Source organism: Eupeodes corollae, chromosome 3 (assembly GCF_945859685.1).
Source record: "Eupeodes corollae chromosome 3, idEupCoro1.1, whole genome shotgun sequence".
Classification (NCBI taxonomy): domain Eukaryota; kingdom Metazoa; phylum Arthropoda; class Insecta; order Diptera; family Syrphidae; genus Eupeodes; species Eupeodes corollae.
The window spans coordinates 72,502,201-72,526,497 of record NC_079149.1 but is presented as its reverse complement, the minus strand read 5'-3'; the positions used below and the strand labels follow the sequence as shown (position 1 = coordinate 72,526,497).

The 24,297-nt window shown below is 33.6% G+C and overlaps 1 protein-coding gene across 1 annotated transcript; it reads left to right on the top strand.

Moving 5' to 3' along the window:
- The first annotated feature begins 3,985 nt into the window (after window positions 1-3,985).
- On the top strand, window positions 3,986-24,297 carry LOC129949764 (structural maintenance of chromosomes protein 2). The gene is made up of 10 exons (XM_056061406.1): window positions 3,986-4,275; window positions 4,344-4,655; window positions 5,131-5,860; window positions 5,919-6,094; window positions 6,593-6,844; window positions 6,899-7,045; window positions 16,154-16,276; window positions 21,734-21,927; window positions 22,303-22,451; window positions 22,911-24,297. The coding sequence occupies exons 1-10, from the start codon at window positions 4,108-4,110 to the stop codon at window positions 24,197-24,199; spliced, it is 3,540 nt and encodes a 1,179-aa protein (XP_055917381.1). The 5' UTR covers window positions 3,986-4,107; the 3' UTR covers window positions 24,200-24,297.

Genomic DNA, 24,297 nt, shown 5'->3' with positions numbered 1-24,297 from the left:
ACAAAAAAAAATCTATTAAGGTGAGTTATCCAAAAATAAGTTTTTTTTTTTTTTTTGGATAAGGGCAGAATAGTTAAAACACTTAAGAACTCGCCGAAAAATAAAAAGAAACTAAAGAATGGAATTCAAATTCAGCAGAGATCAATAAAAAATAAAAAAAATAAGTTTTTGAATATTCAATTCAATTTTTCAAAAACAAATAATTCAAAAATGTTTAAGTAGAAAAAGTGATAAAAAAATTATAAATTCAAGTATTAAATGTTATTTTTAAAGTAATAAAAAAAATTAAAATTATTTAAATTGAAAAGAAAATATTAAAAAAATAAAAATGTCAAACTCAAAAATTTTAAGCAACTTAAAAGTTTGTACTATACTTTTTGAAAAACCAATTTTCAAAACTAAACTGAGCTTCGCAGGTAATCCAAAAAAATTGCAGATGCAGGTATCGAAGAATCCAGTTGGAGCTTAATAAGGTTAGAAAATTTTAAATTGTATAACAAAAATAATAATAAAACTTTACGGAAACTAAAAGATTGTATTTTTGTGTTTATGTTCTTTTAATGATTTCTATAAAAGTTACTTTGAAAAGATAAAAAAATGATTTTGTAAAAAAAAACAAAATGATTTATTTTCTCAAAAAAAAATATGTAAAATTTATTCATAAAATTTAAAAAAGAGGATGAGAATTCTGACACAAGAAGAATGATAACCAAAGATGACGAAGATGATGAAGAAGCCGAAGTTCTGCGAGCCGAAAAAAAAATTAAACAAACTAGAAACTGTAAAGGACTTTTAAAAAAAATGTTATTCTCCTCAGGTTTCAGGACTTCAAAGGACGAATCCTTCGTCCTTGAAGACATCTGGAACCCTTGGAGAATTTTTAGTGACTTGCTGAAAGGACCACCGGAGACGCCTTTACATCTACGGGTCTCTTTCAGCATTGTTTTACATTGTGCAAGACTGTCTGGACTCCTGGATACCTTTAGTGAAGATACCCAAAGACTCAGACAATCTTTCACAAAAAAATTATTTTGCGTCATGTGGTGGCTGCATCTTTCTTGCGGCAACGCGTTACCGAGGAATTAACTTCCCAGTCATCGGGACTCGCAAAAAAAATTCCACCACTACTGAAATTACTTTAAAATGAAATTGAAAAATGGAAAAAAGTTGTAAAATGTTGAAAATTAAAATAATAAAATTAAGTTGAAATAAATGTAAAAAAAAGTCTATTAATTGAAAAAAAGGAAAAATGAATTGGCTCAAAAAATGATATCAATTAGCCACTCTATCTAAACAGATAGAGGGCTCCACGTTGCGGGCGCCATTTTGTAACCGTCTAATTTGCCGTTTGGTTCAGCTTGCCGGAAATATGCCCCATTAGCTAGCTCTGCCATGGGTTCTTGAACCTAAGACGATTACAAAAAAAAAATTTAACTTCCGGCCTGAGCGTTAAAGTTGTCGATTTACGCGCGAGTATGTCGCCTCTACCCACCCTACCACGGTTGCCTCCCTCGCCAGGACAACCCCTTGACTAGGCTTCTTCATGTCTTCATCTCTTTATCATTCTTGCTTCATCTTCTCATCCTCTTACAAAAAAAAAATTAGTTCACCATTATCATTTCAACTTTATTTCAAACATGAATTAAATATACATTTAAGTTGTATTTCTTCATTTACTCAGGTTATTAAAATCTTAGATTTATTATAATTGAATTTACATTTAGAAGTACAATAATAAAAAAATTTGAAATCTCTAATGGCCGGTTTTCAATTCGAAGTTTAATCAAAAAAAATCTTAACCCGTCTTCGATTTATTCGCAAATTTGGGATATACAATCCTCTTTTGTCACAATCAAGAATAAAACTTTAATCCCCACTTGTACCGCCCTCGCGAAAGAAATTTTGTGCGTATATATATCTGTAGGTATATTTGTGCATACAATTATAAAAATTAAAAATAAACTCACCCTTGTCCTTCTGTTCGTAGTGGCCACTGCTGCAGGAGAATAAGGAGGTATCACTTTTTTCTTCTTTTTTTTTTGTGCACGTTTTTCTGTGCCTTTGTTATACACACGATATATATATATATAAGTACAAATAAGTTAATCGCGGATTGAAAACTAACACACGGTTCGCGCAATTAAAATTTTTGATTAGATTTTTGAATTTGAATTTTTACTATGACCACTTCGAGAAAAATTTGAATTATTGAATTAATTAATTATAGATTGTAAAAAACAAAAAAAAAAAAACGAAAAATGAAATAAAAAAAAATTTTTGCATATCTAACTCGATTTGAACCGAACTCGATTTTTCAAACTGTTAAGTTTACCGGAGCCTTATCACCCACGGCTACCGGTTCGCTCCAATTCCGCTTTCTGCAACGCTCTTGGATATGCGGCTAGTTTCTTTTTTGGTTTTTATCTTAACTGGATTTTTTTTCCAGACAGGGAACTTAAATCAATCTTCCTGTCTATGAACTCCTCAAACTCAAGCTCCTAGAATTTTTTATGACAAAAAAAAATTTAATTATCTATATCTATATACATACATACATAATATATATATTTATATACATATGTACATTGAAACATTGTTCGTATATCTTCTTTATTTCTTTACCTCCTTTGTCTCTGAATTCCACTGCTTTTCCAAGTTATGTAGTTTCCTTCTTTTTTTTTATATTTTTTTTTTGTGTGGTAAAACAAATTTAAAATTGGTCGATAGACACCCGTATCAACAGCTTATTTCAAAGCAAAAGGCCTTGTTTTGTGGCTGGTCGATTTCAAAAGAAAGAGATTTGAAATTTTCTTTTTCTTTCGGCCGACACTTTAACCGTCAACATTTTGTGCTAAATTAGCAAATACCATTCAGCCAACCAGTTCTCTGGATACATTTGATGCCCTATCATCCCCCATTCTCCCAAAAGAATATTTATCACTCAGATATCTCACTGAGATTTCTCATTGATTTCATTGTCCCCGTTCTCACTCTCTGAACCTATCCTTAGCTCTAAATCTGACCTGCATTACCGACTCCTAATATCGTAACCCTTGATGTCATTTATGTCAGTTTGACAAGTCAAGAATTACGATCATTTTTTTTTGTTTATATCGTCGGTCGTCATCGTCGTTGTCGTTGTTGTCGTAGTCTTTTGAGAATTTAATAATTTAATAAATAAAGAAGGTAAATAAATGGTCAATATGTAACACTTATTATAGAGAACAAAATGCAAATTTTATTATCCTAAAATAAGTTTGAATTAGTTTCTTATAAATAAAATGTGTTTTTGTTTGAAATTGACTTTTTGAAATGTATAAAATTAAGTTTGTTCGTCCATTCGTTCATTCGTTGTTCGCTTTAATGTGCAAGGCTCTTAAGCACTATTCACATGAGCACGACCAACGAATGAATGAATATTCGTTGATTTTGACATTTCTTTCACATGAGAGTTTTTAATTCGTCGCGAATGAAGTTTGACAAGGACCCACAGCCAAACACCATTCACCACCGAAACCAAAACAAGAATGATTTTTTTAGGTTAAGTACGCACGATTATTTTATTCGTTGCGAGTGTTGATTATGTGGAACGCGAATAAAGTTTGACAGTTCGTATAAACATACATTTTTTTCGCGACGAATAAATTTGTTTTTTTAAATTTATTAATATATGGTATTGAAAAGTAAAAGTATGCATCATAAATCAAATAGAAACTATACTGCATTACTGCCATCGTTTTGTTTAGAATTTGTGTGGAAATATGTCTTCAAACGTATATAAACTCACATTTTGTAATTCATTCGTCGTTCGTTGGTCGCGCTCATGCTAACCCAACGTAACGCAAACGAAGCCGAAACTGAAGCGTGTTTGTGTTTCAGTCATAAGTCCTGAACAGATGATCGGCATTTTTTAGTTATGTAGAAACGACTGTTCACATTAGTTATCTATATTATAGGAATTATTGATCTGTGTAATAGGTTTTTGTCAAAAATCAAAAGCAAAGCAAAACATTAACGGATTTTTTTGGCGCTCTGCCTTAGTAGCTTTAAAAGAATTCTGTTTAACTTCATTATGAGTGTATAAAAAACTTAAAATCCAAATTCGAAATGTATATTAAATCGGTAGTTATTGATGGATTTAAATCATATGGAAGGCGTACGGAGATTCACGGATTCGACCGGGAGTTCACAGCCATCACAGGTTTAAATGGAACTGGAAAATCTAATATATTGGATTCTATTTGCTTTGTACTCGGTATAAACAACTTGGGCCAGGTAAAATCATCTTAGTTTATAAAAGTCAATAAGAAACATAATTTAAAAAAATAAATTTAAAAAAATAGGTACGTGCAGCATCTCTCCAAGATCTGGTTTTTAAAAGTGGTCAAGCTGGTGTCACCAAAGCAAATGTTACTCTGTTTTTTGATAATACCGATCCAGACCAGTGTCCACTCGGATATGAAAAGTGCAGAGAAATTTCTGTAACACGGCAGATTGTCGTGGGAGGCAAAAATAAATACCTTATTAATGGGAAGCTTGTACAAAACAAAAAAGTCACTGACTTCTTTTGCTCTGTACAGCTCAACGTTAACAATCCGAATTTCTTAATAATGCAGGGTCGTATAACGAAAGTTCTAAACATGAAACCTCAGGAGGTAGGAATTAATTGGTTGATTGTGGAAAACGGAGGAAGTATAATCCGTTTGATTTCGAGATAAACGGAGATATGTATATGTTAAATTACTGGTTAGGCTACACATTTTAAGGAAAAGTATACTTCCTTGCACCGCTTAAAAACTATATTTTTAAAATAATGAAAACATTAAATCATACAACAAAAAAACAAAAGTTGGTGAAAAAAATGTATTTAATTTTTTTTCGAAAAATGCAAATATTTCAAAGCAAGGTGTTTATAATAAATTTGATTTTTTAATTACCGTAGTATAATGTGCTAAGTTCAAACCTACAACGTCACCGTGTTAAGGCATTTAATTTCAAAAGCAACAAGTTTTTTTTTGTGTGAGTAATAAAAAGAGCATGTCCTTAGTTTAACTCGAAACCCAATCGGAATTCCGCCGTTTGTCTCTTGGACCTTGCACTTAAAAAAGTGATAATATTTTCTTTTTACAGATTTTATCCATGATTGAAGAGGCTGCAGGGACTAGCATGTACGAAACAAAGAGAGAGGCTACAACAAAACTTATTGAAAAAAAAGACGCAAAGGTACGAGAAACTAATACACTTTTGCAAGAGGAAGTCGAGCCCAAGTTAGAAAAATTACGCCAGGAACGCGCTGCGTATCTAGAGTTCCAGAAAATTTGTCGTGATATTGAGTATCTTACTCGTATTCACATTTCATTTAGATATCTCAAACAAAAGGAAGCACTTAAAAGCACGGAAAAAAACATTGAAACTCTTTCAAATCGAATTGAACATTGTAAGAAAACAATAATGGAAAACGATGAAGAAATAAACCGCTTAGATGAAATGGCAAAAGAAATTCAACACAAAATAGACAATGACAGTGGAGGAGAGCTTAAAGTTTTAGAAGAAGCGCTTTCGGCAAAAATGAAAGCCGAAGCTCAATCTACGGGAAACATCAAAGCTGCTCAAGGCGCTATCGATCAAGAAATGAAAAAAGTAAAGGCATTGGAAAAAAATATCAAAGATGACAAAAATGCACTCAATCAGAAGGAAGAACAAATGAAAAAGGTTGAAGGTCTGTTCCAGAGCTTAAAGCAAACCGATCAGAAAGATTCCCAGCTGTATGATGATGCTCAAAAACGCTACGATGCTGTTACTAAAGGCTTATCTACGAATGAGGATGGAGAAGCTTCTTCTTTGCAAGACCAGTTGATAAGTTAATAGAAATGCTTTGGGAAAATATAACCAGACTTAAATATTTTGTTTTTCAATAGATGCTAAAAAGCAGGCAAGTGAAGCGCAAACAACAATTAAAACAACTGAAATGGATTTACAACACAGCCAAACATTGCTTAAACAGAAAGAAAATGAGACTCAGACAAATGATGTATCTTATACAAAAGATAAACAAATGTGCGATAAAATAAAATTAGAAATTGATAATTTACAGGTATGATACCTACTATAATATTTGTACTAATTAATTGTTGCTAATGTTAAAAAAATGTATACGTTATTTCTAAGTCATATCGCATTTTATGTTATAGAACCTAACTAAACTTTTTTTTGTGTCAAATGACCATAGCAAGTTTATGTTGAACCGCTTAATTCGATTCTAGAATCTGAATCCAAATCCTTTTATGAAACCTATGTCATTTAAAGATTAGTGTGAAATAGGAAAAATATTTAAATGTCAAATAAGGATGTGCCAAACATAGACCTCAATTTTTTTGAAAGATTTAACTTTCGATAATCGAAATATCTTAGAATATGCACTAAGTGTTGTAGGTTTGCAACAGAGTGTTCTGGTTTTCTTAGTATTATGACTATAACAGCTGATTATTCCTAAGTACTTGTTTTTCTTTACAATTTAATTTATTTGGTAGCACATACAAATGAACAATATTTTAAATCTTTGAAATTGTATCTATAACATTTTATTATCCAGTGCCAAATAAAAAACATGAATTACGAAGAAGGTTCATTTGAGCATCTGCAAGACAGAAAAAATACACTAATTCAGCAAATACGTGCCTTTAAACATCAGCTAGATCGGAAAAATTCGTATAAATATGACTTACAATACCGAGACCCTGTTCCTGATTTTGATCGACGAAAAGTAAGAGGTATGGTTGGGAAATTATTTTCGGTTCGCGACGAAAAAAACTGTCTTGCTCTAATGATGTGTGCTGGAGGAAGCGTACGTAAATTAATATTTTTTAATAATAATAATAAAACACTTTTTAAATTATAGCTATACAGCCATGTAACAGATGATGATATAACTAGCAAACAGATTCTTCAAAAGGGGCAGCTACAACAGAGAGTAACAATAATTCCTATAAATAAAATTTCATCTCGCCCAATTGACCCAAACGTTGTAAGATTTGCGCAAAACTTAGTAAGTATTTTACTTTATTTTTTGTACTATTTAAATTTCCATTTTTTAATGAAACTGTTTATTTTTGGTCTAACTTTCCTTTTCATCCAATTTAAATACCTATCAGGAATAATCAAAATGACAGTTTTCTTACGAAAAATAAATAACCTAACCTAACCTAAAGTACAATTAAAACTTTGTAAAAATTAATTTTCGACTCGAAGATCTTGGCAACATTTTAAGACATTGGCATCAAATTAGTTTTATCTTATACAAACAATTGTTTTCAACATTTTTTTTGTTGTTTTAGTATTGAGGAAGATTTCCAGCTTTTTGGGAATGCAGCATTGTTTAGAATGCTGTTATGAAAGTTTAGTGAGTTTTTAGCATCGGGTGGCAGATTTTTTAAACGTTAGACAGGATATTTTGTTTTTATAAGCTCACCTCTTTTTTTTAAGCGAGGGTTTGAGCTAGATTAGTGAAAAAAGTTGTTCAATAGAGTTAATATTTAATAGAGGGATGAATTTATAACCATTTTGTTGTTGATAAATACGTTTGAAATGTTTAATTTTACAGTTTTGTACTATAAAACTGGACACATCAGGTTGATTTACATGTTCGTTGGTACTTTTACAATAAAGTTTCCCTATTTATTACAATCAGAGATATTTATTTGTATCTATTTATTTGTGTGATGTATATAAAAATAATTATAAAATTTTACTCCTGATTTAAATATGACTACCTAGTTTGTAATTTATTACACAAAGAAGCAAAAGGTATCCATAAAATTTGTGTGGAAAAGAGAAAATAATGGTTTGAAAATCAGTAATATACATGTAAATACATCGCCAAAAGCTTATTATTATCAATATATTGAATCACTTCCATCTTTGAATATTCCTAGTTAAAATTGAAACCGAACAAAACTGCAGATATACCAGGCCTTTATCGTATTGTTTTTCGTATTTGTGTATGTTTACTTTGGAATACATCGTTAAAAATTCTTAAAGAAGCCATGTTAAGAGGTATTTATCTTAATTCATTTGGGCGTTTCTATTATTAAAACTGTGTTAGTTAAGCTCATTAAATTAAGAAGAAACTGCAGACAAATGACAACTTGTTACTCCAAAACTTTTATATAGCCTTATTAAAAAATGCAAAAAAAAAAGCAACAGTATATGATTATGATTATTATATACAACAGTGTGCAACTAGTACTTGTAAACATGGTGATCCAATAGAATAACAAAGTTTGTATTAATGATATAGACAGAAGAATACAAGTTACAATAACAAACAAAAATGAGCCAATCAACACCGCACAGCACAGTGAGTACCATCCCATCCATTCTTTGGATTGGCCTCGCCCAATACATTTGAAATGATGTTGCTTATAAGCTCTTGCTACAATATCGTGTTTGCCCAAATTCATTCTTTAATTTTATGTGGTTTAAATTTCCAAAAAAAAGAAAGTTGCCGTGTCTGTAAAGACAACCCTACTGGGGGAAGCCGGAAAGTATTCCAGGAAGCCAGGAAGGCCTGCAACGTCAAAATTCGACGGACCAAACTCATACATGACGAAGAATTACGTCAAAAAATACTTCAATGTCCCAAAGGCATTTGTAAAAAAACACTTCCTCGGCTCCTTTGTTCGTTGAAAATGAAGCTCCATTTGGTAGCTCTTTAGAGAAGGATTATTATATATTAAAAAAAAAGTTCTCCAACTTATAAATATTTGATAGTCCACTTGCAAGTTATTAATAAATATACCTAAAGGTAATAAAACTCATCGGTGTAACACATTAAGACCTATATCATTAGAAATGTCTCAAAGAACAATAATAGTTCGTATCAGCTAAATTCTGGATAAATCGTGCAGGGAAAAAGTTATAGAATTTTGATGTATGTATGTATGTAAAAAATGCATTTTATTTAAAGGTTTTTTCTTTTAATATTTGTTAGGGAATAGAAGGAAATAGGAAGGATTGTTGGTGTCCTTTGATTTTAATACAAATTTAAACTTTTTATTTAATTGTAATGTGTATTTAATTAGTGTATAAATGTGTATAATAAGGTGTTTGATTTTATTTTAATTTAACTGTGTAATTGTTTAACTGTACTTTACTGTGTATATGTTTTAAGGTGAGGAATTGGAAAAAAGGTTACTTGTATGAAAAAATAAAAATTAGCGTTAGACTCTTGAGTGCAAATTATAAATGACAATTGAGTGAATGTAAAATGAGTAAATACATATGTACATAAATGTTAACTGTTTGACAAAGTCTTTCTTATAATGACAAAAAATATGTTTTATACATAGGGTGTTGTTTGCTCCAGTTGGTCTTGCAATTTTGGTTCCAAAACATACAGCCCCCCCTGAAAGATTAGGGTCTTTCAGAAATAGGCAGTGGTGACACCTTAACGACTGGTCTGAGGTATTCTCCAAATTTGGTTTTCACGGTCACAACTCTGATCCTTTCGTCGTCTCCAGGGTGTGTTTTTATTATTCTCCCGATGACCCATTTGGATGGTGGTAAATTTGGTTCCTTCAATAGTACAACGTCATCAACTCGAAGATTAGGCTTTGATGTTTGCCATTTTGGTCGCTGCTGCAGTGAAGTTAAATATTCCCGATGCCAGCGACTCCAAAAACCTTGTAGCATTGTCTGTAAGAGAGACCAATTAGTTGTCATAGGAATAATGGAATTAGGAACAGATGGTTGAGGAACACTTGTATAGCGTTCTCCTATCAAAAAATGTGCAGGACTAAGAGCTATTGTATCGGAATCAGCTGTTGCCCACATAGGGCGTGAGTTAAGTAATGACTCTATTTTGGATAATAGAGTATACAACTCTTCATAGGTGAGTTTTGATTCACCTATGACCCGTTTTAAATGCAGTTTGACTGATTAAACACCAGCTTCCCACAAACCTCCAAAATGAGGTGCGGATGGTGGTATAAATTTCCAATTTATGCCGTCGTTAGCAAGATGATCAGCGACAATAGTATTGTGATGTTGGTCCCAAAGTAATTTATGCATTTCGTCTAGCAGGCGTTTTGCACCACGAAAATTTGTGCCGTTGTCGCTTCAAATTTCATAAGGCTTACCACGACGCGCGACAAAACGTTCCAATGCGAGTAAAAATGCAGTTGACGACAAATCTCCCACAAGCTCAATGTGAATAGCTTTGGTTACAAAACACACGAACAGAGCTATGTAGCACTTCGTAAACTTGGGGTTTCTTCCTCGATTTGAACGCACCGTCATTGGACCTGCGTAGTCACATCCAACCTTGCTAAACGGCCTCGAATACCGAATACGCTCGACCGGAAGATCTCCCATAAGTTGCCGGGTTGTAGTCAAACGTTCGCGGAAACATCTTATGCAATCATGTACAATTTTACGCGCGAGATTTCTACATCCTAGTATGTAGTAATTTTGTTTAGTTAGTGCAAATAAGAGCGATACGCCAGGATGCAAATGTTTTTCATGGAGAAAATTCACTATAAGTTTCGAAATGTGATGTGAATTGGACAATATAATGGGGTGTTTTTCCGCGTATGAAAGTTCCGAGTTTTCTAAGCGACCACCGAATCGAAGTACGCCGCAACCGTCAATAAATGGGCTCAAAGAACGAAGTCTATTTTTGGGAGGAAGATCTTTCCCTGCTTTTAAAAGTTCAATTTCTTTGCGAAATAATGTCATCTGCGCGCACTTGATCAATTTAGTTTTAACGTGGTTCAATTCTTCGGTTGACAAGGGATTTAAATTACGATCTGTGATTTTTAATGGATAGTTATCTATGAAACGAATGGCATAGGCAACAACGCGGATCAAACGAAACCAATTCGATGCGTTTTGTATTAGTGATTCTACAAAGTTAGATTGATATATATTAGATACGAATACCTGTGTCAGAGATACTTTTCTTTCTTCTAGTAGTTCCTTATTTATATTTTCCTTCCACTGATCTACTTCCTTACTCAGCCAGATAGGTCCATTCCACCATAGGTTGGCTGAAGCTAGAGATGATGGGGATATTCCTCGGGTTGCCAGGTCTGCAGGATTTGAAGTGGTGCGTACATGGTTCCATTGTTTGAAGTGTATGGAGCTCAATACCTCTGACGTTCGGTTGGCAATGAACACTGACCACTTCTTGGGAGGTGCTGATAGCCAATGAAGCACAATCGAAGAGTCTGTCCACGCGAATGTCTTAATATTAGGTTCCTGCAAAGATAACTTTATTTTGTTATAAGACGAGTCAGTAACACAGCCCCACATAACTCGAGCCGAGGTAAAGATAAAACCTTGATTGGAGCAACCTTTGATTTGGCAGCTACAAGTTCTACAGAAATCATACCATCTGACGAAATACTTCGACAGTAAACACTCGCAGCGTATGCATCCAATGACGCATCGCAAAAGCCGTGCAGCTCCCAATTCAATTTATTTTTTACCATCAACCTTGGAATAGACAATGATTCAAGAGTGGGAAGTTCATCTCGTATGGTAGTCCATTGAAGAGCCAAGTCCTGGGGTACCTCGTCATCCCATGCCAATTTTCTTCTCCACAACTCTTGGAAAATAATCTTAACTCCAACGATAACAGGCGCTAAAAAACCGAGTGGATCAAACAAACGCGATGCGTCCGAAAATATACGACGTTTCGTACAGGCAGTACTATCACTCAGCTTCACTTTATAAGGGAAGCAATCTCTTGATTGCTCAAAATCCACTGGAGAGAGCTCGCGTTGATCTTCCGGTAACCTTAACAGAAGAGGTTGACAATTGGTTGTCCATTTGCGAAGGTTAAATCCTGCTGAGCCCAATAATGCTACCAACTCAGATTGCAGAGCAAATATATCATCGATATTATCAGTTCCTGTTACAACGTCGTCAACATAAAAATCATTTTGCAAGGTTTTCGATGCAACAGGATAAGTTATAGCGGAATCCAGGGCGAGTTGCTTCAAAACACGAACAGCGGAAAATGGAGCTGAGGCTGTACCGTAGGTTACAGTGAGTAAGCGATAATGTTTCAACGGTTCCGTGGGACTATTCCGCCAAACAATCCGTTGAAAATCTGTGTGGTCTTTTGTAATCCAAATCTGCCTATACATTTTCTCTATATCTCCGGATATAACGTATAGATGCAGCCGATAGCGAAGACAAATCGAAAATAGGTCACGCTGTATGGTGGGTCCAACGAGAAGAGAATCATTTAATGAAATAGAATTATTTGATCTAGCGGATGCATCGAAGACGATTCTAATTTTCGTTGTTGTGCTATCATCTTTGAAAATAGCATGATGTGGAAGATAATACGCATTTTGATCTGTTTTCAGTTCGTTAGATGGAATTTCTTCCATATGGCCTAGAGCTAAGTACTCATTTATAAAACCACAGTACTGTGATTTTAAATCATCATTATTTTGGAACCTTTTCTCAACCGAATAAAATCGACTTATTGCAGTTCCAAGTGAATTACCAAACTCGAGAGCCATCGAAGGCTTAAAGGGTAGAAAAACTTCGTATCTACCGTCCAAACGACGAGTTGTGTTCTTAACGAACAATTCTTCAGCCAATTGTTCTTCCACAGACAAAGGAGTTTCAACTGAGATTTCCTCAACTTTCCAAAAACGTTCCAGGTCAAATACCTTTTCATGGTCTATTCTGGTGCAAAGCGAACTAACTTGTACGCTATCATCAGATAATTTCAGTATTCCTCCAGCTATGACACAACCAAAAATGGTTGGAATCGACACCAAGTTCGAATTCGAAATATGCTTTGATCCTCCCTAATCACATCAAAAAATTTATCAGCACCTATTAAAATGTCGATAGGGCCTGGTTTATAGTAGGTTGGATCAGCCAGCTCAATGCCTACAAAATTTTGAGGAATATGATTCATTGAAAAGACAGGTAAGTTTGAAGTCAATTTTGGCAATACAAAACAATCAACATTCAGCACTATAATGCGAGAGCAAATTAAGAGATACTAGTCCGTTTGTCTGGCCTGCAGAGGCAGAACCTATTCCAATTATTGGAACGCAAGACCTTTTACGAGGAAGCCCTAACCGATGAACTGCTCCTTCGGTTACAAATGATGCTTGCGATCCCGAATCGAGAAGCATACGAACGAATAATTCCCAGATTTGTCCTTAACCCAAGCAACAGCTGTAGGTAAAATAGTTGTGGTACGATGTGAAGGCTCAATAGAATGATTTGCAATGACAGGTTGTTCAGAATTCTGATTCGATTCATTAGAATTCGGAACAGATTGATCTGAAGGCCTCGAAGGTGTATTTTCGGAAGAATGTACTAAATTATGATGCCTAGCATTGCACAAACTACAACGAGAGTTAAAACGACATCTCCTAGACGAATGCCCTTGTCTCAAACAATTAAAACATAAAGAAGAATTTTTAGTAAATTCACGACGTGCAGCTACTGTCAAAGCTTTAAACTCTGGGCATTGTGAAAGTAAATGATCCTTTTTACACTTAAGACATACTGAACGATTTTCAACGACATGTGATAAAACTGCCTTAGATGACTTTACACTACGAGTTTGGCTGGGACGTGTAGTTGGTTGGCAAGTTTCTAAACATCGACATCGAAATTGCAGAAACTCCAAAAACTCATTTATCGTTTTATCATCCCTTGAACCTGTTTCTGCAGCCCATGCCTTTTTGGTTTCAAAGTCCAACTTTTCATGCAACATATAAATGAGCCAAGGGTCCCTATTGTTACAATCAAGCGCGTTAAGACCTCTTACAACTTCTTCCGCTACGTCCGCGATTTTATTAAGCGATTCGATATTTCCGTTAGAACAGTTCGGAAGTGAGATAAATGAATCAATGAAAGATTTAATGATAAAATGTCTTTGGTCATAACGTCTTTCCAACCTATCCCATGTCTCAACGTAATTTGCTTCAGAACATTTAACATGACTGATTAAATCCGCGGCGCGTCCACGAAGGAATGATTTCAGAAAATGTAGCTTTTGAACAGGTGATAAAGTAATATTTGAATCAACGGTTCCTAAGAACATGTCGCGGAAAGTTGGCCAGTCTTTATAATCACCAGAAAACGGTTCAATTGTGATTTTAGGTAGCTGAATCGGATTCAATGCACGTCGAATTGGAAAATCTGTATGTTCCTCAGGGACATCCTGTGGTGTGTATTGAGTAGATATAGCAGCCGCGTTTATAGGAGCCCCGCGATTGTTTTCTTGAGCTGTACTTTGTAAGGGGGTCAACTTGTTATCGGTATGTTCTTTCTTAAGTTCAAAAATAGCGTTTGGAAGAGCCACATGTGTACGAAAATATTTGTCCTCATACTCAGCATACTCTGATTCGCGATCTACGTACCCTTCCATGTCTATATGGTCTAACAAATCGTTTTGTAAGCTAACGAATTCTTGCCACGATTCTTCGAGTTTATTCAGGCGAAATTCTAACGTGGAAAGGGTCGTTGTAGTATCGATAGTGTCTATATACGATGATGCATTCGTAATGCACCCTTTAGCCCTACCACGTTTAGCGATAATTTTGTTCATTTTTCGTAAAATATTTACAGATTTCCTTATATAGTGAGACGCAATGCAGAAAGAAATTTAAAGATTGGCTTAGAGAAAAGAATAACTGTTCACTCGTTCCGTTAGACCGTTTGTACCGTAATTACGTGATCAGATGTTCAACTGTTCTTTTAAACCGGTTATCTCTTTTCAATTATAAGACAATGCCAAATCTATCATTTTTTAACATGTACATATATGCATAATAAGAATCAAGCACCCTTTCATATTATGCTCGAATAAATACACTTTTCTTAATAAGTGATACTCACAAATCAAAGGTAATTATATCACCTGAATTTTGTTTATACAAGTCACAGGCCAATATTCGATCCTGGTAACGACCTCCTGAACCCATTAATGAAATTATGTGCACGCTGATTCACGCATCCGGCTCGAAGGACCATTATGTTAGGGAATAGAAGGAAATAGGAAGGATTGTTGGTGTCCTTTGATTTTAATACAAATTTAAACTTTTTATTTAATTGTAATGTGTATTTAATTAGTGTATAAATGTGTATAATAAGGTGTTTGATTTTATTTTAATTTAACTGTGTAATTGTTTAACTGTACTTTACTGTGTATATGTTTTAAGGTGAGGAATTGGAAAAAAGGTTACATGCTTAATGCTCAAGCTTTGAATCACGAATGACTTGTATGAAAAAATAAAAATTAGCGTTAGACTCTTGAGTGCAAATTATAAATGACAATTGAGTGAATGTAAAATGAGTAAATACATATGTACATAAATGTTAACTGTTTGACAAAGTCATTCTTATAATGACAAAAAATATGTTTTATACATAGGGTGTTGTTTGCTGCAGTTGGTCTTGCAATTTTGGTTCCAAAACAATATTCGTAGTAGTAATCAACAGACTTTGTTGCAAAACCCCTACTTTCCCGTCCTTCAACTTTATCGAGACCTGCTATTTTACTCAAAGGATATGAGCGGTGCGCAATCACTTACGTTTTGTTTAAATCCTATTATTTGCGATACATTTTAAACTTTGTCAGATGAAAGTTCTTAATAAAAGCTTTTCTTGTCCGTGAAAATATGCATGTCTATCTGTAACTGTGTTTAAAATTGACTATGAATGAATTTACTCATCTGACGCTTTAGCAGCTTGAAAATTACTTGACCACTTAAATTGCTTAGGTAAAGACGAAATAATAAAAAAAAAAACTAAATCTTATGATAAAAAAAATTAAATCTGTTTATCTATCAAAGCATCACATGACACATTCCGAAGTTCTTATGGAACCTGTTAAATGATATTAATTATTTTAAGTGCTCAGATTAAAACTGGTATTCAGTAGATACGTTACTCCACCTGATGCTTGTTTCCTTCATATACATTTTTTGCATAAGCTTATATGTTGGCATACCATAGTGGATAGCGAAAATAATTAAAACTTATATTTTTTTATTTAATTTTGTTCGTTCTTATATTTCTGAAATGTTAAATCCTGAATTTTCAATCGATCCGTTTATATAACAATTAATATATGTAATTTAATTCAAACATCGAAAACATTTCTTTTTAGGTGGGCGAAGAAAATGTAAACTCGGCTCTTGCACTTATTGAATATGACAAATATTTTGACCCTGTCATGAAATTTGTGTTTGGACAAACTCTTATTTGCAAGGATCTCAACGTTGCTAAACAAGTAAGTGCATTTTACTTGTTTGTTATTATGTTTTTTTTTTTAATATCTATATACAATGAAAATATACCATTTTAAATAGCATTGTAAACATAAGTGCCGTTTGTAAGTCACTTGTGTTTCTTTATATTTTGTTTGATAACGGTTTTGAGTAGGGGTCAGAAAAATATGGTGTAGAGTGACGGGGTAACATAAAGGTTGGACAATTGATTTCACTAAATTCACAAAGGCGAGTGGTGAATTAGTTCTAGCTATAATATTGTCTATATGTATCATTTGACGCCCTAAAATATGGGGTCACTTTTATAATTTTCAGAAGTTGCTCGTTCGTGTACCTTACCATGATAATGTTGAGTTTACTGAATAAATTGACAATGACAGTTCGATGATTACTGAAAGGGGACGTTCACAAAGTAAATTCAAAGTTATAAATAAAAATAAAATAAATGGGGTGGCGCGACAGTCCGTTGAGAACCAAGGCCTAGTGACTTACAACTCTCAACCATTCCTGTGTGCGAGTAATGTTGTCAGGAATGGAGGGGACCTACAGTTTATATGCCGACTCCGAACGGCTAATTTTGAGAAAGCACTTTTTCATGACAATAGTTACTCTTGGAGAATTTGTCAATTCCTCGCAAGAGGCAGTACCCGTGAAAAGACTTTAGATGGCATAGGCAGGGATCGAACTCAAGACCTCTAGCATGACAGTCCAACGCAAAGTTACCATTGATTATTTAATAAATATTTTAGTTTTAAGGACCATTGCTCACTGCTTAAGAAAAAACTAGCTATCAGGCTTAAGGTAATAAGATTTATATCCGCTTAAAATAATTTATTCCATGTCAACACATTTGTCGAAGTGACACGAAACATTATATTATCAAAAATTGTCAATCTATGGAAAATTTGCAAAATCATATCACTGCAATTATGACCGGTTTGGGAGTATTTCCTGACAGCTAGCCTTTCACGATGATCAGCCGCTAGTACAAATCCCCAATAATCGAAGAAGCCAAACAAAATAGTATACTCCAAAAAAATATGCTCCTTCGAAACCTTTCTCGTAAAATTGGTATCCCTCGAACGATCAACATACTGACACTTGATAATGGTCCCTCGTAAAAATAAATACCAAACTGTCAACTTAAAAAAAAGGAGTAGTACAGAAACTTACGAAATTATAGAAGAATAGAGAACAAATATAATTGAAATTAGAACTGGACTTGCCGTTATTTCTGAAAATGGAGACGTCCTAGAAGCACATGCAATCCTTATTACAGAAGCACATTCAAGCACAAACAGCCATTACCCAAATAAAAATGTAGTGATTTGCTCTGATAGACTTTCAACTTAAAATGCAATGAAGGATATTAAAACCGGTTACCGTCCATTCCCAAAATACGGGACATCTCCAGAAACAAATAAATTCATCTGATTTCTCATTCAATATAAAAGACACATGTAAATAAAAAAATAAATAAACAATTTTTCAAAAATAACTTATAAAATGTTTGGCAACATCTATTGAAAATAAAAAAAAATTATACAAAATTGTTTTAAATAAATTAGGTGGCGTCCGTTAAGAACTAGTGACTTCCAACTCTCAACCATTCCTGTGTGCGTGTAATGTTGTCATGGATGGAGAAGACCTACAGTTTTTAGCCGAATCCGTACGACTACTTTGAGAAAGCACGTTTCATGACAAGAATTACTCTTGGAAGATTTGTCAATTCCTCGCAAGAGGCAGCACGCGTGAATAAAACTTTAGATGGCACAGGTATGGATCAAGCCCAATACCTCTGGCATGACAGTTCTACGCACTAACTATCACGCCACGGGTTCTACAAATTTTTAATAATCAGCCCTATTCTGCTAAACGTTCACGTGAATGTCTGTATTCTGCTATCCACCAGGATAAAAGAAATTGCTTGAAAATGCTTATAAATTGATAGCGAAATAAAATTTAAACAATTAGATTGCCTTTAGAAGTCCAATAATAAATATTGTTAAAGTTTTGCATTCAAAGAATACACGATTTCAAGAAATATTTTACAGTAAATGTAACGAATCATTCACGTGAATCGAAAGATTCGAACGAATCGTATAGCAGAATAGGCCTGAATATGTTAAATGTTTTGGGTATGCGTCTATTACCTATTGACTTTTGCACTCAAATTTCTTATTTTTGTTGATCATACAAACGTTCAGCCTAAAAAATATCTTGCGAACGAAATCTGTTTATGTAATAAACGGTAGTATGGTTTCATAAAAATAATAATAATATAAAAATAATCTCAAAAACGATATTTCACAAATAGTCAAACAAATCTTAAGAAAGTTATATAAATATAGCTACGCATTTGCATCAAAGAGACTGAACAATTTTCTAGCCATGTTACTGACCATCAGACCATTATTAAGTGGCTGGGTAGTGATAAAATACTAGGCATAAAAAGCGGGAAAGAGGAAACACAAACATTATATTTGCATACAGACCTAGCATAGCATATTGCATATTGAAAAACACAAAACCTTACAAATCAACAAAACGTCAACTCAAAATTCTTTACGAAATAGATACATAATATGAGAAAACGAACGAAAAAGACAAAATATACATAGTTTACATTGGAACAACTAAAAGACTATTATCCATAAAACTGGCGGAACACAGACCAAACATCTTTTCTTTCAAGCTCAGTTCTCTGCCTTGAAAATAGAAATCATGGACCATAGACGCACTGTTGATATTGATAACGCAAGAATTCCCAACAAATAAAAAGAAAAAAACATACCGTACACATAGTGTATTTACGTTCTTAACAAAAGAATTAACGATACGTGCATTAATGTGGTAAAGTAACCAGCCTGTGATATAAGAGTTTTTTCTTTTGTTTTAACTATTTGTAGTTCTTTTGTTCGAAACAAAATTTTATCAAAAAATATATCAACATTTTTAAAATACGTATACGTAAATAAAGTTTAAGGTGTAGTTATAAAAAATTGTGACCCGTTAAGAAAAGTGGGTGGTAAATGGCAACAAAACTTGGGAGAAAGTATAATTATTGTTATTTATTAAAATATAAAATAAATTCACATTACAATATAAGCAATAAACAGCACTAGCTACCAGAGACTTTAGGCTGGAAATTGTAAATATATTTAGGATAAATGTTTTATTCTAGATTATTACAATGCATGGGGCTGTCAAAGGTCGGAAGACCAGCGATTGGAGTACAATTGATGGTTACCAATCCCTGGTGCATATGGATTTACAAAGGTTAATTCAGATAATAGAGTTTAGGTTGAGTATAAGTAATAGTTTATAAACATTTTTAATGTTTGCGATTGTTGTTGTTGGCAGAAGGTTAATTATTTTTTTATTGAAAAGTGGTGAACATATATGTATGTATAATTAACTTTAGAGCATTCGAGTATAAGATGTTTTATGGTTAGAAGTTGATTGGATTAGCAGATATGACAGTTTGGAGGGTTTTTAATTTTAAAGGAGACGGCAATGAGTTGATTGTGTGTGTTGCTCACCCTTTGGGTTGATGAAAGAATAGTGGTGAACGTATGTTTTGCATTCCAAATGCTTTCCCAAAGTCAATGGATAGTACGGAGACATGATTTTTGCATGATAAAGCAGAGCTTTTATGTTCTTGAATGTGTAACAATGGTCAGAATTACTACGTCCATGTTTAAATGCGACTTGGTTTAGATTTAGATAGTTATTTTTTTTTAAAGCTAGAGAAGTCGTTTAAATATAGTTTTCTCTAAAAGTTTGCCAGTGTAAGGAAGCAAGAAGATTGGTCTGTACCCTGTAGGGTCAGTCGATTTTCTAAGGTTTCAGAATCGGAATTGTGGTAGCAACTTTCCACGTCTGAGGTATGGTCCCTTTTACGAGGATAAAATTATATAAAATAAAAATGTCTTTTTAGTAAATGTGATGCATTTTTTAACATAGGGTTTTGCCTTTCAGAGAGGTAAAGCATGTTTCCATTTCGATGAAGCTCAATTGTTTTTCTATGTATTTTGCGGATGTGCTGAGGATATCAACATGGTGGTGCATGATGTTAGCAAGAACTGCTGGCGAGGATCAGTCCACGACTCTTGTATTTTCAAAAATAGTTTATTTTTGTTCTTATTATTATAACTGGAAACTACGAATTCTCCGGTAAAACTTTATTTAGTTTCAGTTCTTTTACTAGAAATTCACTAAGATGATCAGCATTATTGTTTATAATTACACTTTGATTGTCGCTTTCAAAAGACATTTTTCCTTCTTGACTCGACTGACCGCAGATAATCTACTGTTTTAACTAGTGCAAGTGCATACAAAGAGCTTTGAGATCGTTCTTTTATCACTGAGTCAGAACTGTATAGAATGAACTCGTTTTTTTTCGCTTATAAAAACTGAGTCCGAGTCTGCTCGATCGATCTGACATGCGAGTTCAAGCTCGTCAGCTCTGACTCTAAGAACTTTCTCATCTTGTAGCATATGACCCTTTATGTGTGCCCACGTTGTTTTGCTTGAAAAGTTTGGGTTAACTTTTGTAGTAAACTTTTGAAAGCATTCCCTTTTTGCGATTTTACTGTTCCTGCGGAATAAGGCATTAGCTTTACGATAATTTACCAGGGTGATGTTATTTGGGTGTTTTGTTTTTTGTCAATAGATTTTGTTTTTCATTGCGGAGAATAGATAGCTCAGAAGACCACCATGGAGAGCATGTTGCAGATTACACAAAATTTGGGGTTTTTGCATTTCTTAGCTGTGATCTAAGAGTTGTTAATTTTGACACCGCATAGGTCTAGGAAAATATTTAGTTACGATGCAATTATACCAACTAATATTAACTGTGCTAGGTGGACGCAAGCGTTCAAACGTAGAAAGAATGATATTTGTAGTGAATTTGTAAACCTCAGTTACACCATGTAAACTCATTTTTTTTATAATTTCTTCGTCAAATGTACTTATAAGATAAGGCGCATAGACCATAACAGGACAGAGGTTTGATAGATATTTTTGTGATAAGAAAATTTCAGCTATTTCGAGAGACTTCACCAGAATGACGCAACTGCGAAATATATTCACATCCATTACTAATTCCATCGGAATACCAATCTACATCTACATCAGTAGGTAGTAGGATAGACCGATAACCCGTTAGCACATATGGCCCTGGGACAATGTTTTTTATTTATTCACACTTTTAATTGTAGTTTACACTACAACTAAATGAACGAGTAGTAATTGAAAATAGCGGAATAGGTACCAACGAAAATAAGCGAAAAGCACACTGAGAGTGAAACGATGCTATCGGCTTGGAGGTTAGTCGGAAACTGGAGGAGAAAATATAATATGAATTTATTATTACAATCATATTACCACACTTACAACCATTATTATGTTTAAAATGAACTTGTTTATTTTATAATTATTAATTAAACCTTATACAGGTAACATATCATCGTCAAATATACTGCCGTTCAGTTACGCTCGAAGGAGATGTTGTAGATCCTGAAGGAACACTTTCAGGAGGATCAAAACCTAAAGGTGGAAACATTCTTCAAGAATTGGCTGAAATTAAAAATTTAGAGAATGATATACAGAAGTGTAAAGCTGAGTTGCAGATTGTAGAACAAGAGTTAGCGTGAGTATTTTTTGCTTTAACGACTAAAAAAATAGTTATAACATGCAGATAAAAAAAATGAATCGTGCCAATTTACAAAAAACAAAAACCAGTTTTCGAAAGGGCGGTGTTGCTCTTTTTTCTAAGGTAGTATATATTGTTTACTACGTCACAAGCCTTATAAGGATTCCGTAAAAATCAAAGCAGCATTTCTGCTATTACTTGTTGATGATCAAGTCACATGCTGTTAACAGATTACTAATCCGTAGCCCTATAGTCACCAGACTATACGGTTTGAGTGTTGTGTTTTTATTCACATAAACATTATTTTTTAAATTTAATATTCAAAATTGTCAAGGAGAAAGCTTAACTACTATTCATATGTACTTTTTTTAGAGCTATCGAAAAGATTGCTAAATCAAATAGAGTAATTAAAGAACGCCTAGAGCTACGGCAGCATGAGCTGCATGCGTGTACACAACGTTTAGCGCAAACAACATTCCATCAAAATCAAGAAGAGATTAAGTCTCTCAAGGAAAAAATAGGTAAGTCTTATAAATTTTCGCTAGTAGCGCATGTTTTAATGAATTTTTATTACTCCTTGTAAAAAGTACTCTAGAAGCAATGTTTACCTTTCGCTTTAATAGTAATTTTTCATTAAAATGGTAAAATATTAAGAAGGTTGGAAAACGGAAAAAATAAGATTGCCCAATATTTATATCAAAAAGAAAGCAAATGCCAACTAACGATAAAGTAAATAAGGTTTTTTTTTATTCGATTTAAATTCTCGTTGGGAGTTAATTCTTCTCTGGATTTGTTCATCTTTCTAAAATGTGTTTTTCTTTTCTTCCGATTTTTAAAACTCCTGTTTTTGAGAAATGTATAAAAATGTAATGTAATGCTTTTCCATTAAGCTAATCGTAAAAAATTCAAACGAAAGTTTTGCATTGTAAAAACCTTTTGGTTATAATTTAATTACCTAATACTTTGTATTTAATTCTCAGATATGCTGAAAGAGAATCTTTTAAAAGCTGTTGAAATTCGAAAGGTTTCTTCGGCCAAAGTCAAAGATATAGAAGAAAAGTTGGCAGATGCAAAAGGTTTTCGCGAAAGAGAACTAAAAAAGGCCGCAGAAGAAATGAAAGCCGCCAAAATTAAGAGTGAGCAAAGTCGAAATAACTGGAAAAAGCATGAACAACAATTCGACACACTACAGCTAGAAATTGATGAATTGAAAAAGAGCACTGAAACTTCACATCAACAGCTTGAAGAAATGATTGCTACACTTGATAAGCTTAAAAGCGATTTAGATATTCTCAAAAATGAATCTTCAGGTTTAGTTGAAGCTGTTAACGACATTAAAAAAAAAATAAAAGAACAAAAAGAGAGAATCAACTTGCAAAATAAAGAGTTGAAACTTGTTTATGTCAAGAAGGAAAAATTAGGAAAGCAAACCCAAGAGATGAATCTTGAAATAAAAAAAAAAGAAAATGAAGTCAATAAGGTACGGAACGAGAACAAAGATAGTTTTAACAAAATTGAAGCATTGGAACAAAAATACGGCTGGATTAAAGAGGATAAAGATTTCTTCGGCACTAAAAATACACGGTACGATTATTCAAAAGAAGACCCAGTTGAAGCCGGCGTTAAATTAAATGTTATGCGGGACCAAAAAGACAGAATGGAACGAAATATTAACCTTAAGGCGATGATGCTTCTCGATCGGGAAGAAGAGCAATATCAAGAGACACTGCGACGAAAAAAAATTGTTGAACAAGACAAACAAAAGATTCAACATATAATATGCAAGATGGATGAGAAAAAAAAAGAAAAGGTGGAAAAGGCATGGAAAGTGGTCGATGAAAATTTTAGCAGTATTTTTAGTACATTGTTGCAAGGCGCACAAGCCCGCCTTAACCCCGTCATGCAAAATAACAGTCTTCTTGGTTTGGAAATTAAAGTAGGATTTAATGGGGTGTGGAAAGATTCGTTAGGTGAATTAAGTGGCGGTCAGCGATCTCTTGTTGCATTATCACTTGTACTGGCCATGTTAAAGTTCTCCCCAGCGCCTTTGTACATTTTGGATGAAGTCGATGCGGCATTAGATATGTCTCATACTCAAAACATTGGAAACATGCTGAAAGCTCATTTCACTAGTTCTCAATTTATAATAGTTTCTCTTAAAGATGGTATGTTTAACAACGCTAATGTATTGTTTAGAACAAAGTTTGAAGAAGGTGTGTCTGCAGTCACAAGAACAGTTAATCAGAAGACAGCAAAGACTTCGAAGTAGTGTTTGTTAAGTTAGTAATTTGTTGCTTCAGAATAATTTTGTGACGTATTTTGTTTGCTATGTAATGTATGAAAATAAAAAAGGCTTATAAAAACCTA

What these genes read in the sequence shown, in the direction of transcription:
- LOC129949764 (XM_056061406.1), top strand. Translation starts at nt 4,108, where the DNA reads ATGTATATTAAATCGGTAGTTATTGATGGATTTAAATCATATGGAAGG. An exon ending in TGATGTGTGCTGGAGGAAGC is followed by an intron (nt 6,845 to 6,898) that starts GTACGTAAATTA and finishes TTTAAATTATAG; the next exon opens with CTATACAGCCATGTAACAGA. An exon ending in ATCTCAACGTTGCTAAACAA is followed by an intron (nt 16,277 to 21,733) that starts GTAAGTGCATTT and finishes AACCTTATACAG; the next exon opens with GTAACATATCATCGTCAAAT.